This window comes from Sciurus carolinensis, chromosome 2 (genome assembly GCF_902686445.1).
Source record: "Sciurus carolinensis chromosome 2, mSciCar1.2, whole genome shotgun sequence".
NCBI classification, from domain to species: domain Eukaryota; kingdom Metazoa; phylum Chordata; class Mammalia; order Rodentia; family Sciuridae; genus Sciurus; species Sciurus carolinensis.
In genome coordinates, this window is record NC_062214.1 from 20,306,348 (window position 1) to 20,322,935 (window position 16,588).

The 16,588-nt window shown below is 39.4% G+C and overlaps 1 protein-coding gene across 2 annotated transcripts in view; it reads right to left on the reverse strand.

Annotated features, from left to right (window-relative positions):
• Positions 1–16,588, reverse strand: part of Rprd1b (regulation of nuclear pre-mRNA domain containing 1B) — a 49,152-nt gene that overhangs the window by 22,832 nt on the left and 9,732 nt on the right. The window contains exons 3-5 of one of the 2 annotated variants that reach the window (XM_047541935.1): positions 12,013–12,146; positions 4,584–4,693; positions 3,153–3,279 (exon numbers count right to left, since the gene is read on the reverse strand). In XM_047541935.1, coding sequence (XP_047397891.1) covers positions 3,153–3,279; positions 4,584–4,693; positions 12,013–12,146 — 371 coding nt within the window. Of the gene's footprint in view, positions 1–3,152; positions 3,280–4,583; positions 4,697–12,012; positions 12,147–16,588 lie in introns of both variants that reach the window. The other variant, XM_047541933.1, reaches the window with a different exon arrangement.

A 16,588-nucleotide genomic window follows, 5' to 3' on the forward strand; every position in this document is an offset into this window, starting at 1 on the left:
GGGTCTTGCTAAGTATCCAAGGCCAGCCTTAAACTTGCAACCCTTTGCCTCAGCCTCCTGATCGCTGAGATTACAGGTGTGCATCACTGCAATCAGGCTTTGAAACCCACCAATCCTGTGCGCACAATCTTTCAACCAGCCTACCAAATATCTGAGCTCTTACTGAGTGCAGTGGTTCTCAGACACAGCAGGCAACAAAGAGGACAAAAACTCTGCTCTCCAGGTAGGAAGAGAAACAACACACAATATTGTATGCAGAGGGGAAAGAAGGGGTCACTGGGGTGGGGTGGGGGACACAATTTTCAATAAGGCAGTCAGGGTAAACGTCACTGATATGTAAGTGAAGTCCTGAAGGAAGGGGACACCACTTAAGGAACAAGGAACAGCTAGTAAAGAGGCTATGAGAAGGGGAGGAGCCCAGAGGACTGAGCAACAAGTGAGGGGAAAGTTCACAAGACAATGGGGCCAGACTGTGGGGCCATGAAAGCCTGTGGCTTCTACTCTACGTGATGAGCAGAGTCCCTGGGATGTTGTGAGCAGAGGGAGCCAGGATTTGACTTTCGTTTAAGAGAATCATTCTGGTTACTATGTTGAGAACAGGATGAAGGTCAAGGATGTAAGAGAGGAGACTGCAATAATTCCACTGAGGATGGTGGTGACTTGTACCAGGTTGCAGGAGAGCTGCTGACAAGATGTAAGGTACTGGTTTTGGTCCCAGTCAATGGGAATGATGAGTGGGCCCCACTGAGATGGTGAAGACCATGAGAGAATCAGTTTCAGAGATCAGTCCGGTTAAGTTTAAAATGCCTATGAAGATATCTACGAAAACTGAGCAGAAGGTTGTATGTACAGGTCAAGTTCAAGAGGAAGGTCAACACTGGAGATGTAAATTAGGAGATCATTAGTATAAAAATTATTTAAATTCATGAGACCAGGTGAACAACTGTCAGTGAAGCTAACTGCAAAGGGCTAAGTACTTAACATCGGGAAGAAACAAGGATGGGAAAGGACATGGTCAGAGAGAGGAGGAAAGCAGAAGAATTTGGGGTCCTAAATGACGACTGCCGCTAAAACAAGTTATTACCACGACCCCTTCCTCCACCTCCAAAGAACACCCCTGCAATCTCTGTAGCTCCCCCTCTGACTCTTACTTTAGTACCCTGTGAATACATGGGGCCCACCTGGATAACCCAGGACAATCTTCCCATATGCAATGTCCTTCTTCCCTTATGTGATAACATTCACAGGTTTTAGGGATTAGGAATCAGACATTTTGGAGGGGCTATTAGTCTATCTACCAAACCAAGTAAAGGAAGTATTTTCGGTAAGAGGAAACAACGTACTGGGTCGATGCTACCAGGGAAAGTTAAGATAGGGCAGAGAAAATACTACAGAATATGGCGGCAAGAAAGGCATCAGCAACTCTGACAAGGTTAGATTTAGTAGAGTGGAATCAGAGGAAATGGGAGGGCAGAAGTGGGAACAGCAGAAGCAATCCAGTCAGGGTGTTGTGCAGAAAAGAGCAGAGAAAGATGGCAGTAGCTAGAGAAAGATATGGGATCAAGGAAAAAAACTTTTCCACCAGGAAAAATACAAAACATTATGGAACTGAGGCTCTAACTTAGTGGTAGACTGTGTTCTTAACATATGCAGAGCCCTGGGTTCACTCCCTACTGCGCATGCACACAAATGGTTTTACTATTCAGAACGATCCAGTTGGGGATACAGGGAGTGAAGAAGAAAAAGGGAACATGGTTTGTGGAATGTCCTTGAGTGAGTGAGGAGGAGCAGGTGTAACACAGGGAGAGAGAAATGTTTGGAAAACAGCATGTTTATCCAGAGAAATAAGAGGAAGTCAGCTTAGATGTGCTATTTACTCTTCCCAACTATGTTCAGCTGCATAGGTACAGGAATGGAGAAGAGGAAAAGCTGGATTTAAGAACATGACTGTCAGTGGGTAAGGGAAGGGGAAAATGAGGAGTTATTATTGTTCAATGAGAATAGAATTTGTTTCACAAAATGAAAAGACTCTGGAAACTGGCTGTACAACAATGTAAAAGTACTTAACACCACTAAACTGAATACTTTTACATGTATTTTTATCATAATTAAAAATCCAAATAGGCAAAGGGTGCTGTTACCCCAGGGATCCAGGAGGCTGAGGTAGGAGGATTACAAGTTTGAGGTCAACCACAGCAAAATAGTGAGACCTGTTAAAAATAAGAAGGGAGATGGGCAGGGTGGCACACACCTATAATCCCAGAAGCTCAGGAAGCTGAGGCCCTAAGCAACTTAGTGAGACTCTGTCTCAAAATAAAATATAAAACAGAGCTAGGGATGTGGCTCAGTGGTTGATCACCCCAGGTTCTCAAAATTAAAATTAATTAATTAATTTTTAAAAATTAAACAATGAAAAGGGCCAGGGATGGAACTCAGTGGTACAATGTCCCTAGGTTCAATCCCCAGTAGAAAAGATAAATAAAAAATTTAAAAAACGAAATAGGCTAGGGGTGTAGCTCAGTGATAGAGTACTTGCCTAGCAGGCAAGGTTTGATCCCCAGCACTGGAACAAAAAGAAGAATGAGGTGGTTCATGCAATAAAAATTCTTAAAAGTTGGAGTTAACTAGTTTAGGGGATTTACCAGGTGACCACCGTGAAGGAGGAAAAAAGATGCTCAAAGTATGTGTGAGGGAGGATAAAGACACAAAGTTGAGTACAGAAAATGAGGACTCAAAGGCTAGAACGCAGTGCAGGATCAATAGACTGTGAGTCCTCCCAGTGAGGCTGAGCTATTGGAGCTTGAGAAGCATAGCTGGCCTTGAGGTTTTTCCACATTCTGTTCCCTTTGCCTGGTGGCACTCTCTTCCCTCAGAGAGCATCTCCGTTTGGTACCTTAGAGTGCCCACAGGCTGTGGCATGCCAGCATTTCTGCAATTCTTAGAATCAGTAGTGACTGACTTAGTCAGTAGTGATTGACTGTTCCAAGAACTTCTTTGTTTAGCATATGAGCTGTTCACAAATCCCAAGATGGCAGAGCACCCAGTATCACATGGAAAGTGACATAAGAATGTCCCAGGGTTTGAAGTTCTATAGGGGGAACTACATTTAGGTTCCTCTTCCCTCATCTTTCACCCACATCCTACTTTCTCACCTGTTATTTTTTCCAAAAGAGAAACATCCTGCACTTCTTGGGGCAGAGAAGCAATTTTCTGTCGAACAGTAGCATCCCCTGATGCAGCATTTTCCAGATCCTGCAAAGCTTTGATCAGTTCCTCAGTCTATAAAATGAAAATGCAAACAACACTACAGTGTACAGACATATGAGGTTTAAAGAAAATTAGCTACAGTTAAATGAGGTGAGGGCTAATTTTAAAATGGTCATTTTTGATTTTTAAAAAATTATTCTTAGTTCCAGAGTGTATACGGAAGTCAATGACAGTTTATGAGAATGTACAGTATTAATTTTTCTAAGTCCCTAAAAGGACACAAATGAAATATCACATAACTCTTTAAGGTATAGATACCAAAAGTTCAACAATTGTGCATTGACTAATTAAATTCTTTCTTGAGTTTACTTTACAAAATGTCTACCACTCCCCAAATTAAATGTGTCAAACTCACACAAAGGGGGCAGGGGGAAGAAAAGCAAACCGATACATATTCAGTGTATAATAAAAGGAGTTTATTAAATTGTCGGAAAGAGAATACTGACAGGTAAGCCAGTTCATAATGACCTAAGAGTAGCTGACTGTACAGAGTGCTAGGTGACCCAGGAAGTTGATAATTCAGGCTGCTCTCTTAAAAGATTTTGGATACAAACCTATGTCACCTAATACCATTTTCATTTAATCATTTTAACAAGACACAAACCAGACATGTGTCCCATTTACTTAAGCTTTGAATGTATCTATGTGTAATAAAAGCTGTTTTAAACAAAACAAGAGGGGCATGGACAATAAAATCAGACAGACCTGGATTCAAATTAAGATACTGGGCAACTTACTTAAAATTGGTTCTCTTGGGCCTCATTCTCTATGGGTATAAATAGATGAAATGAACCAACCGAAGAATTCATAAGCTAACTTGTTTTATAAAGGGTCAAATAATGCAAACACATGGTTAAAGACTAACTCCCTGTTTTAATATTTAATTTGGCTATAGTGTAAAAATTTGCTCTCAGTACATAGACCATTCTAGGTATGAATGAGCTGCTGACTTACAAAATACCACAACAGAAGACTGAAGATAAGTCACAGCAGACTTTTGAATCTCTTTTTAACATATAATCTACTCCCCTCAACAACAATCTACTTTTGAATAACACTTTTAATTTCTAGGAGTGAAATACCACATCCAAGTACTTTATAAAACATAAACCCATCCAAGAGTCACAGCACGCAAAGTCAGAGCGAAGCCTACTGCTGTCTGGCAGGCTTCTCTGGGTGGCATCTTGCATCAGGTGCCCCAAAACTGCCCTCTGGCGATTCCATACAATTGGCCACTAGTGCCACCTTGTGGCCATAATCTTCAACTAGAGGTTACTTCAAACCACTGAGTCCTGTTCCCTGGGGGTCAAACATACCAAGAGGGGTCCTGCAGAAGGATCTTGGGGAGAGTAGCTTCCAGGGTAGTCATCATCCTCCTCCTCCTGTATCTGCTGAAAAGTTCGCTTCAGAGATTTCTTCTCTTCTGCTGCTGGAGGAAATCAAAAAGTGACAAATTTGAGTTGTACACCCTGTCCTGGCAAGTGTCAAGCGCTACATACAATGGGCCGCAGGTAAAAACAGGGCAGAAGGGTGTTTGTTTTCAGATGCGTCTTTATGCCAGTTATTCTAAGTTGATTGTAGCTCCTTATACTACTGAAAAGTCAAAAAGATCATCATCTCTTTTTGACTCTCGGAAAAAAACACTACTGAAAACAAGCATCTGAAAATGAAACATACCAAACTATAATACTTAATTAAAACTTCATATCTTAAGAAAAAAAATTAACAGAAGTTAAAATGGTAAGAAAGTCATCGGACAAAATAGTAAACTATACCAATGTGTGCAAGGGATCATAGAGAACTTACTGCATATAAAATGAGATATTTCAACCTTTCCAAGGATCATTTTAGAAAACAGGAGAAATTCAACAATAAAACCGTGTCAAAAAATCTAGGGTTGGGGATATAGGTCAGTTGGTAGAGTGCTTGCCTGTCAAGCACAAGGACCTAGGTTCAATCCCCAGCACTGCCAAGAAAGAAAGAAAAAAAAAAAAAAAAAAAAGAAAAGAAAAGAAAAGAAAAAAATTTTAAATACAAATACCCTGTAAACTATTCCTTTAAAATGAAACAAACCTAATTTTACCTTAAAATTAAAAAAAATAACCATTACTGAGAAATATGATTAATACAACTGGGAGAAATTACTTAAGTTACCATTTTTAGATTAACCACTTTTGAGGCTGACAGGTAACATTTTTTATTATCTGTACTGTATGCTCTTACATTATTATGATAGATGCATTAATTCTAAAATTGTTCCTATTGTATCAAATTGGGCAATATAAAATAAATGCCAAACAAGTGGGAAATAAATCTAAATGACAAATTCTGGTTTAGAAAGTAAAGAAATATTGGACACCTAATATGTCTAAGACATTATAATAGCTTCTTTACATTTAATCTTTCCAATAATTCTGAGATGCTATGTCTCCATTTTAAAGGTGAGGGAAAAAAAGGTTCAAAGAGGTTCAATAACTCACCTAAAGGTGTGACTCTAAAACCTATGCTTTTCCTACTGCACTCAAATTGCTAAGCACAGAATAAGTCCCCTCTCGTCTGTCAAAAAAGGGAGACACTAGCCACCTGCCTCAGAACTCTGAGTTTCACACAGAATAAACATACACCTTTTTCTTAAATCACTTCTAAGATCAAGCAAGTAGCTCCTGTCCTCTACCTTACACATTAACTAACCAAACTATATTTGAAGTGAATGTCAACTTAATACCACAAATTGTATTTTTTTTACATTTTGTTTAATCTACCAAAAAATTTTTTTAAAAAGGAAGAAGAAACAGAAACATATTCCATAAAGGCAGTCCCCCAACAACAGTTCAAATTTCAGTTACCATGCATAGTAGCTCGCTTTGAGCACTTGGATAAAGTGAAAAGTTCTCTAAATACTTCAGCCCCCAAAGTGTGATTAGGGGCCAATCACATGACTCCTTCAAAGTCTGTCAGTGACAGATCACCGCATATCTGTTACTCAGTTCACACACATGGCAGTGTGCTAGTAGTGCTGCCTATCCCCAGGGATAAACCCAAGAACTCAAGTGACAGTTCATAAAAATGAGTAATCCAAACAGGGAACTGGCCATGAAGATGAAAGTGCAGCAAAGAAACTAACCAAAGCTAAAGCTGAATGGCAGGAAAGAAGAAAGGGCTAGCTGTGGGAAACAAATCCACCATGCAAGACATTCAAGACTGCAGCCAGAGGAACTCAGTGAAGGCCAGCTGATCAATGCAAAGGAAGAATGTGGTGACACCCAAAAGGCTGGCAATATCCTGGAAGTGATGCTGACAAAAACTTCATACTCAAAGAGATTTCAGAATGCTGAACACACGAAGGATAAAATGCGGAAAGTGGATCTATTCACCAAGGCCTAGAAAAGATGCCCGCTCTGTATCTATCATAAACTAGACTAGAAGACAAGCATTGTTCATAGTACCCTTGCTAAGTTTGTTACAAAGAAAATACACTGTAACTCTCGATGTTTCTAATTTTTCAGTTACTGCATACTAAGTAACTATTATTTTACTTTGTTGTTTCTCTATCCATAGTGAGTTTTCAAATCTTTGACACCCCCCCCCCCAAAAAAAAAATCACAGAAAAAGCAATGGTCTCCATGGACTATTAGGTTCACTTTGTACAGCTTCAGCTTGCGTGGTCATTTTAGTCTTGCACTATCATGCAAACCAAGGACTGCAGTATTTTTTAAATGGAATTCTATCAGGATATCTTTTAATATGAAACACCTGACAGTACTGCTTACATACGAGTTGCTTAATGTGTAGTACAGACATATAGACATTTACCCTTTATAGCATCAAAGTGGCCATTATAATGTGAACTCATGATCAAAAATAAATTTATATTTTTGGTTTGCTTCTAAAAGTCCTCAATAAATAACTGTTAAATACACTAAAGGTAGAAAAAAAATTATAACTTGAAATAATCTCCAAACTCTTTTCAAACTCTATACAAAATCTATCATACATAAAAAACCAAACCATTCACTACCGCCAGACACTCTGAATCACTCAATTTTTGCAAAAAAAGGCATTAGATTGGCCTTCACTTCCCACACTTCATTTTCTTGAGGACATCTAGACCCACAGGCTGAGGTTTGTCCTAAGCCAGGGGGCTTGTAGGCCTAAGTCTGGGCCCACAAGCCAAAGCCTTCTGCCTCCACACTCTAGTGGTACAAGACTCAAACTGATAAAAATCATTTTAGGGTCATTTCTGTCCTTTGCCGTCAAGAGGGAAGAGGGTATAGAGATGCTAATTATTATCAGCCTACTTTTCCAGTGTGCTTTTATTTTCAACTGGACAATCAACTGCAAACCTAAGATTTCTGGAAATGAATTATTCATCCTTTCCCTCCGACTCCTATTCCCTAAGCTACCTATTTCCATCATGAAAACTTCCACTGGCCCCACCATCCAAGTGCAAAGCCTTGGAGACCATCAGAACCCATCCCAGAGTCCTGACTTCTATTAGATTCCACACCTGAGAGATGTCTGACAAAACTCTCTTACCAGCTCCCCCACACAGCCTCTCACTAGCAACCTTCCCTTTTCTGTCTTACATGGCTTCTAGTGACTCACACTGTCCTCCTAAGCAGGAACCCACTTGTGGCTAATGGTGGCAGCACCATGAGCACTCCCTCAACTCCTGCTGCACTTGGGCCTCTCTTTAGAGCATGTGGTCTTGCTGTTTTACGAGGTGGCAAGCCTTCCTCTCTGGCAGGAACATTAAGTGTCTTATTCCTCTGCCTCCCTATAGTACCTACAAGATGGGTAACAGACCACAGCGTACACCCTCAGGAAGGGAGGAATCTCGGAGCTTGGAAAGTGCTGGTGCTATGCCAGAAATGACAGTTACAGCTAAAAAGTTAGCAGTTATGATGCCTAGAATTCCCAATTGAGTCAGACAGCCATTAAAAATAACCTAGCAAATCTGCCAGTTGCATTCCTACATCGGAATTTAAGATAAGCCTTCCACAATCAATTCAGCTTCTGACCACAGTATTTACTTACACTCCCTTTTTTACTCACTCAACCACTCCGTAGGCAGGACAGTACTATGGGTGACCAATGTCCTGTCCTCATGTTTTACGCTTCTCTTTTATCCTTGGACCCGTCTCCATGTCTCCAGGAGGACTTGTATTCGACTAACCCTCAAGTAATCCTGTTACCTAAGGGGATAGTGTGCCTCCGAGAGGCCTGACTAGTAGAATTTCAGATACTATGGCAGAATGCAAAACTAATCTTAAGGCAAAAAGCTGGCCTGAAGGCTCCCAAACCACCTTATAAAACAGCACCCTACCTGCAAAGCTGGATTTTCTGAAGTATTCACCTAAAATTTTCTGGGATTAAAACATACACACCCCTTCAGTTTTATATTACTTTTATTTGTTTTTATTTTTTTGAGACTGAATTTCATTATCTTGCCCAGGATGGTCTCCAACTCGACTTCAAGCGTCCCTCTCTACTCAGACTCCCAAGTAGCTGGCACTACCTGAACTTTACATAGCACCCAACTTTATATTACTTTTAGGAAAGAAATAGGAAATACTGTTGGCAACAGCTATTTCATTCTCTGTTCCCATCCTGAAAAATAATTTTTTTTTTGGTGGTAGTGCTAGGGATTGAACCCAGGGCCTTGTGCCTGCTAGGCAAGTACTCTACCAACCGAGCTATATCCCCAGCCCAAGGAATTTTTTTAAAAAGCACATTAGACATTACTTGTGGAAAAGAAACTGAAACAAATAAAGGGCTAATCCTTGAGGCATGGTTTTCAAAAGCACTCGACCCTCATCTCACTGAATTAAGAAACCAAGTCTGGACTGGAACCCAGGGAAGCTGGGCCCAGAGCTCTGCTCTTATTGAGTATGCCCTCCAGCCTTGCACAAAATCCAGGGGACTGAAAATACTGCAAGTCCTCCTACTTGTGCTACTGGCTCATATATGGATGCTTATAATATTAGTTGACAGGGACAAATCATTATCATTGCCCCACTGATAGGATCTTACCTGCATTATCTTAAGCAATTCTTACCAAAACCCTATGAGGTGCTACTATCAACAACCATCTTTTTCAGTGAGGAACTGAGGCTCAGAGAGGTCAAATGCTGAGCCCAAGGTCACAAGACTTTAGCAGTGACAGAGCTGAGATTCGGGAAATCTGAATACCTGAACTACGCTAATGTCCAGGCAAGTTGGGTAACATGTTCATGAACTCATGTCACAACTCATGTCTCCTGATCCTTGGGCTTTCAGGAAAAAAATACAGAGTAAAGAAGGTCAGCCTTAAAATCATACAGACCTAGGTTTAAAGCTGCCACTTATCAACTATATCCCCTTTAACAAAATTATCATGTGTTTTTGAGCTTTACAATCCTCACCTGAAATATGAAAAATAATACTAAATTCAGAGAGTAGCTATAAAGATGAAAAATAAATTAACAAGGCAAGCAAGCAGCAGAGAAACTAATACACAACAGCTACTTGATAAATGCTGATTTTTTTTGTATCTACCTTCCCTTTTTAAATCCTTCCACAATTGCATGACACTATGTGACTCAAGTACATAATAAAGTTCTATCTAGTTGCACAACAGCTTTAGTATTCCTAAGAACAGAGAGGCAACTTTAGAACACCTGGGCTTTGCACCTGTTGAGACAGGTATATAAACTCAAGAGATCTACAGCTCTAAAACAGAATTCCTAAGCTCATGCATGCTCCTTTGCAGTAAGAATACTCAAAGTTCCACAGGAAAATTGTTATTTCAAAGGTAGACTCTATAAAGTTGTCTGAAGACAAAGAATTACCCAAGAATCAAAGCCAGAATATAAAAGAACTATTCAAATTTGGAAATGAACTTCTGGAGAACTTAATATTTTGCAAGAATTATAGTAAAACCTTCTGATAACTCAGATCAAGAAGAGACAGAGTGAATTGGTTGAGACCAATACACACACTGAAACCTTCTGATACATGCTTTTTGTCTTTAAAGAATAGAAAAAGAGAAATTATCTTCAGATTTTCATTACTTCCACATGGATATTGCCTTTGTTATTGTTAAATGTCTAGACTCTTAAAAAAAAAAAAAAAAAAAAATCAGAAACCCAGTGGAGTAATTTTCAATACCACTACTGCCACGAATCCCCCACGTTTCTGGTTGCTCCCTGGTGCAGAAGTGTTTCATGCTCCTCTCCTGCTCCATCCTATAGCACCTAGTACAGTTAGGTTTACCCAAAGCACATGTCCAAATGCTTGAACTGAAATTTGACATGGGCTTCAAGCATTCTTTTTCAGAACTCTCCTGCTTACCCAAAGGTACTTTACAAAACCAGCACTGTTTACTAAATGAACTGTAAGGCAGAGTACAGAAAAGAATGCTGGATAATTTCCCAAAGTTGTACAGACTAAATACTTCCAAAGGACACAATACCAACAGTACCAGAATCCAAAGCAGGAAACATCTCGCTTTTTGGCAACGACCACCACAATGATCCTAGAACGATTTCCTAACAACTCCAAGTACAACAACAATAACCTGTAGCCTGAAAACACATATCTTAGAAAGTCTCTAACCTTTAGTTTCACAGGAAAGTTAAAAGTTGCTATAAAATGCATATCATTTTAGACCTGGAAGAGATCACAAAGGGAACACAGAAAAGGGCTGCTGAATGAATGATACTGTCATGTGTGCTAATTACAGTAAGTTCTACAGCAGAGCATGTATGTGGTAGCAGAGAATAAGGAGGGAATGGTTACATGTGTCCGGCAAGCAAGAAAGCCACCAGAGCAAGAGGAACACACTTGGAGAATGCATTCACACAGTGAAAGTGGCAAAAGGACATTTCAGGCAGAGATAATCAGCAGATGCAGAGGAAGAGGTGCCAGCAGAGTATCCAGAGGGGAAATCTGGTAATTCAGAATAGCCAAAGAATAGGGTGTACGTGAGAGAATGGCAGGAGAACGATCTAGAAAAGTGGGCTAGTTCAGATTAGAAAGGTCCTCAATGCTAGTAGATCTTGGACTTGCTCCTCCAAGCAGTGAGTACATATGCAATCAGATCAGATTGGAAGCTGAGAAACATGTCATGCCAACTACAATTAAATTGTAACTAAGCAGAAGTCAAATTATTCAATAACATTTGATCTTACTCTTTAAAAAAGAGAAAAAAATAACATAAGCCCTTATGAAGAACTTGGCAAAATTCTTTCTCTCTCATATACATACACACATACACACATGCACGCGCGTGCACACACACGTACTTACTTTCCAAGGATATTCTGGGCTCAATAAAAAATAAAATCATAAGAGTACTTTCCAAACCCACATCTATATTTAATAAAACTAAGTTCTCAAAGGGCTTAGGGACTTATCCAAGATGCTGCAGTAGTTAACAGCAGGACTTGAACAAAATCTAGGTAACCACAACTCTAGAACTCTGTTGCTCCTTTCCCTTGTGCAAGGAAAGTCTCTGAAAGACAGGAGAGAGCCAAGGAGGACACACAGCAGAAGTTAGGGAGTGAGAGAATCAACAGCATGAATACTAGAACCAGGCTTGCACGCTGTGAGCACTACGGAAATTCTCACCATCATTCATGATCATCTCTCTCTGAAGAATCATAAAATTGCTCGTGGTTCACAGCAACCCCCATTGCAGCTTTTCATATTTGATTCGAAAGTAGGCAAAGACCAAGAGCTGTAAACATGTGGTGATGTTTCTACCTTTGGGGGGAGGGCTCTTGGAGTCCTCCATAGACAGCTTCAGCTGCTGTATGAACTCGCCGCCATACACACTTCTTTCTTGCCAGATGTTCAGCAATCTTTCTAAAGGTTTTTTACAGCCTTCATCTGCCTCTCTGCCCAGAAAAGATGAAAAGATATATATAAGCTTAAGATTTTTTGCTTTTAATTAGGACAGATCTACTTTAAAAAAAAAAAAAAAATCAACACTGACTAAATGATTTACATAATTAAAAACAAGGAAAAAGTAAAGTACACGTTGTGTTACTCGGATACCCAAAACTTGACCCGAAACTACATTCTTCCTGTGGTGGGAGGGAAAGAGAGAGCAATCATATCATGGAAGAAATCTTTTTGCCCCCTTGAAAGATGGGACATACAGGGAGAAAAAAAAATCCAACAGCCAATTTTTACAGACAGAAAATAATCAAAAATTGATCATATCAAATTCTGATAATTTACTTTTTAAAAGATGTTACTGGAATATAGTGGCAGACATTCTACTGGAAATTAAAATTGGCCAAAACTTTTAAGAATTAAAAAGATTTAACAAAAACAAATCTTTAAAACAAGAAATTCACTAACACACGCACCAGAACCTCTGCATGTATAAATTGAATTTGTACATATATATGCCAAGACTGACCTCAACTTTTAACTACATGTTAATTTTAACACTGGGCTTAGTTTGTGTTCCAAGCTCACACAGACTTGTATCACTGATTATCTTAGAACACACTGAGAATAGTGCAGTCTTTTATAATTTATATCTGAAAGAAGAAATCAGGTAACATGTTACACTCTTGAAATGAAACACAGCTGGCACTCTGTGAATCTGGTACCCACCATAAAATGTCAACAGAAAAGTAAGAAAAGACTGCTTGGAAGGGAATAGAATTCCCTCATAAGCAGTGGTTCCTGTCACTGGTTCTGTCTAATGAGGCTATGTGGAAGTTGATGATCTACTGAGTAGCTTTAACCAAAAAGGGATACCACAACATCTTAGGACCCCAAGTCAATTGCTCTTAATAGGTACATCAAGAAGAAACTATACCAAGTTCAATCCTGGCAGCACTTTTGTAAAGCTTATGCTAATATTTAAAGTGAGGCAAGGTTTCAGCCTGGCCTGGTCAGACTGTATCACTTATGGATTATTAGGGGCAAATTTCACTGAACTGGGATCACAGGTCTAAACTAGCATATATACAAATAATCCTTTTTATTGAATATTTTCTTTCAAGTTAGGGACTAGGGTTAAGAATAAAGGGAAACACTTTGCTGCATTTACAGAGTTCAAAGATATGACCTACTTATCTGATATTTGTAATAAAACACTTTTTTTATTCACTTTGAAATATATCTAGAAATGAGTTCTCACCATTCCTCTGCTATGGACCTAGTCCGAGCCAGTCACCTTCTGACTGGATTATGAAGACAGCCTCATTCCTGGTTTTGCTGCCTCCACCCTTGTCCTCCTCTAATCTTCTCTCAAGTTTTAATAACACAACTCTAGCTGCTTGTTTAGGCAAATCATGGTTCTTTTCACTCTCCCTCATTACTAGGTGAAAGTCCTTAGAAAGTCTTCAAGGCCTTCAGCCCAGTCCACTGGTTCCAGGGCTTCATCTCCTGCCCACACCACTTTTCCAGTGAGTCCTTCCCCAACCTCACAATGGCGGCCTCTGCCCTTATTAATTTTTCTCAAGACAACTTTTCTTCTCATCTACTATAGTTTGTTTACACTCTTTCCATCTGAATGTAATTTCCACAAAGGCAGGGATTTGTCTCCCCCATCACCACTAGACACCCTAGAACAAGCACTGAGTCAATTTAACTAGCCAGAAAAGGCTATTTCCTTGAGCATCATAGTAAAGCAAGATTTTATTAGGTAAGTTTCAAAATTATAGGTACTTATTTGTTGAACTGTAAACTTTTTTTGAAAAAAACTTATGTAATCATAGTTACTTAACTTCCAGCAATCATCTTTCTGCTACATGGTCAATTCACATCAGAAATCAACTAAGTACTCACTAGCTCAACCATTGAAATGGTGTGCAGTATGGCATACCATGCTTGAAATAAGGCTTTAAATCTTGACCTCCAGGGCCTGATTCAGCAGCGCCCCATATCTTTAGCCTCATCTTTCCACGCCCCACTGGGGCTTCACATTCTAGAAGCCCTCAACTATATGTATTTTCTACTCAGAACTTGTTCCTTCTTATGCACCAGGCTTTGCTCATGGAACTCCCAAAATGAAGCAAGGAAAAAGAAAGCAGAAGTTGAGTAATTCAGTTAACTGAAGTGTATAATGCATGTGTGGAAACAGAAGAATCTGGAAGGACAGAGTGGGATTAGAGAGGACTCTGAATGCCATATTGAGCACGTGGCCTGTAGGAAATGTGAAGTCTCAGATGTGATCATATGTATGAGTTAAAAAAAAAAAATTGTAACTAGTAGCACCAAATCAAAACTTAATTAACTGGCTAGTACTTTTACCTTAAAAATCTGTTCTCTGTAGATTCTCTGTACACTTAAAAAAAAGAGATACTAATCACAAGAACAAATTCTTGAGAACTGAGTTAAGAGGATGTAATACCCACTCGCCTCCCACATCCACCATTCCTGGGGACATTTAGGATTTAAGATTAAGACTGGTTTTGAATACAGTTTCTGCCACCTTACTAAATAATGGAAACTGATGCTCAATCCTGTTATAAAAACAAAACATTTTCTTTCTTTCTTTTTGATGCCAGGGATTGAACACAGAGATGCTTAATCACTGAGCCACATCCCCAGTCCTTTTACATTTTTTAAATTTTTGAGAAAGGGTCTTGCTAAGTTGTTTAAGGTCTCATGCAGTTGCTGAGGCTGGTTTTGAACTTGCGATTCTCCTGCATCAGCCTCCCAAGCCTCTGGGATTACAGGTGTTCGCCACTGCACCCAGCCACAAAACATTTTCAAAGGCTTTCACTATTAAAGGCTAAAGTCAAAAAGGAGCCTCTAACTTAGTCAATTTAACTAGCCAGAATAGGCTATTTCCTTACATTACAGTAAAGCAAGATTTTATTACATGAGTTTCAAAGTTATAGGTAAAATAGTCAGAAAATGTTTTTACTGATGAGGTTTTGCAGTAACTAACTACAGTGAACACTATAGTAAGACATTTTCGCATCTGGAATCAGACACAATAAAGCAATTTTATGAAAGAAGGAGCTTTTATCTTTACAGGCTGCACCAACTTCATTTTAAATTGAGAAATCTTTAAGTAAAAAAAGACTAAAATATCTTTGCCGTTAAATCTGTGAATGAATTGGAAGATGACAAATAATTAACTATATACTTCCTAGGTTCCTTATCAAGGTTTTTTATGTTGAACACTTCATATATATTTTATTTCTGATTACTTATAAATTCTATCACTGCTTACTTTTTCTAATACAGATGGCAAAACTGACCATAAAAGTAAACAATGAGTATTACACACACAACCCCAACAAAATTGCTGCTTAGAAGTGTCAGCTGGACACCTGAGGCTTTGGGGTCTTTTCTTCCTGCAGTTCCTTGATACAACCACCGTAATTTGTGTGTATCTTATCCCACACTCAGCAGGTGTATAGTAAGCCTACGAAGGGCAGGAATTCTAACTAAATATGCTCAGCACTCCCAACAGCACCCCCTGGAAAACTGGAGCAGAAATGTTCCTTCACAATTGTTCAGAAAAAGAGGTAACAGAATGCTGAAACCCACTACCTTCAGAGAGGCCTGCTGACAAGTTGGCCCTTGGTGGCCCCTGGGATTTCAGGAGTGTTCCTAATATTTCCTAACTGATCAGTATGGTTTACTGTGTCTAAACTATTCACAAAAACAATATGGTTCCAAATGAACAACTACTTTCTTTCTAGGAATCTGGAATTATGGCAGAGGGTGCTCTACATGACTGATCCCAGTGAAAGGTCTGGGTTGTAACTCTAGTGAGCTTCCCAGTTAGACTGCACTACACACATGCTGTCACAATTTAATGCTGGAGAATTAAGACTGTATGACTCCACTGGGAGAGGACCCTTGGAAGCTATGCCTGGAGTCCTGGAGTCTTTACTGCATGTTCCTTTTCCTTTTGCTAGTTGTGCTTTGTCTCCTTTAGCTGCAATAAATCACAGCCGTGAGTACTCCCAGGGCACCATTAAACCTGGGAGTGGTCTTGGAGACCCATATACAAGTACAATAAATATCATGCGTATGTATGACTTCCAAATTCATGTCTACAGAAATGAAGTCTCTGCTGAGCTTTAACCATTTTAACCATATGCCTATCCAGCCTCACCCCTTAGACTCTCTACTTCTCAAAGTTAATATGGTCAAACACATTTCTTTTCCTCCATCAAATATTTCCCCCAATCTTCAGCTCAGTTAACAGCTCCCTCAGCTACCCGCTTATATCAAAAACCTAGAAATCATCTGATTTCTCTTTTTTCCTCACTACTAGCTCCTATTCAACTCCTATACATCCTATAGATTTTACATGGGGGAAAAGTCTACCTGCAAAGTAAGCACTCAATAAACA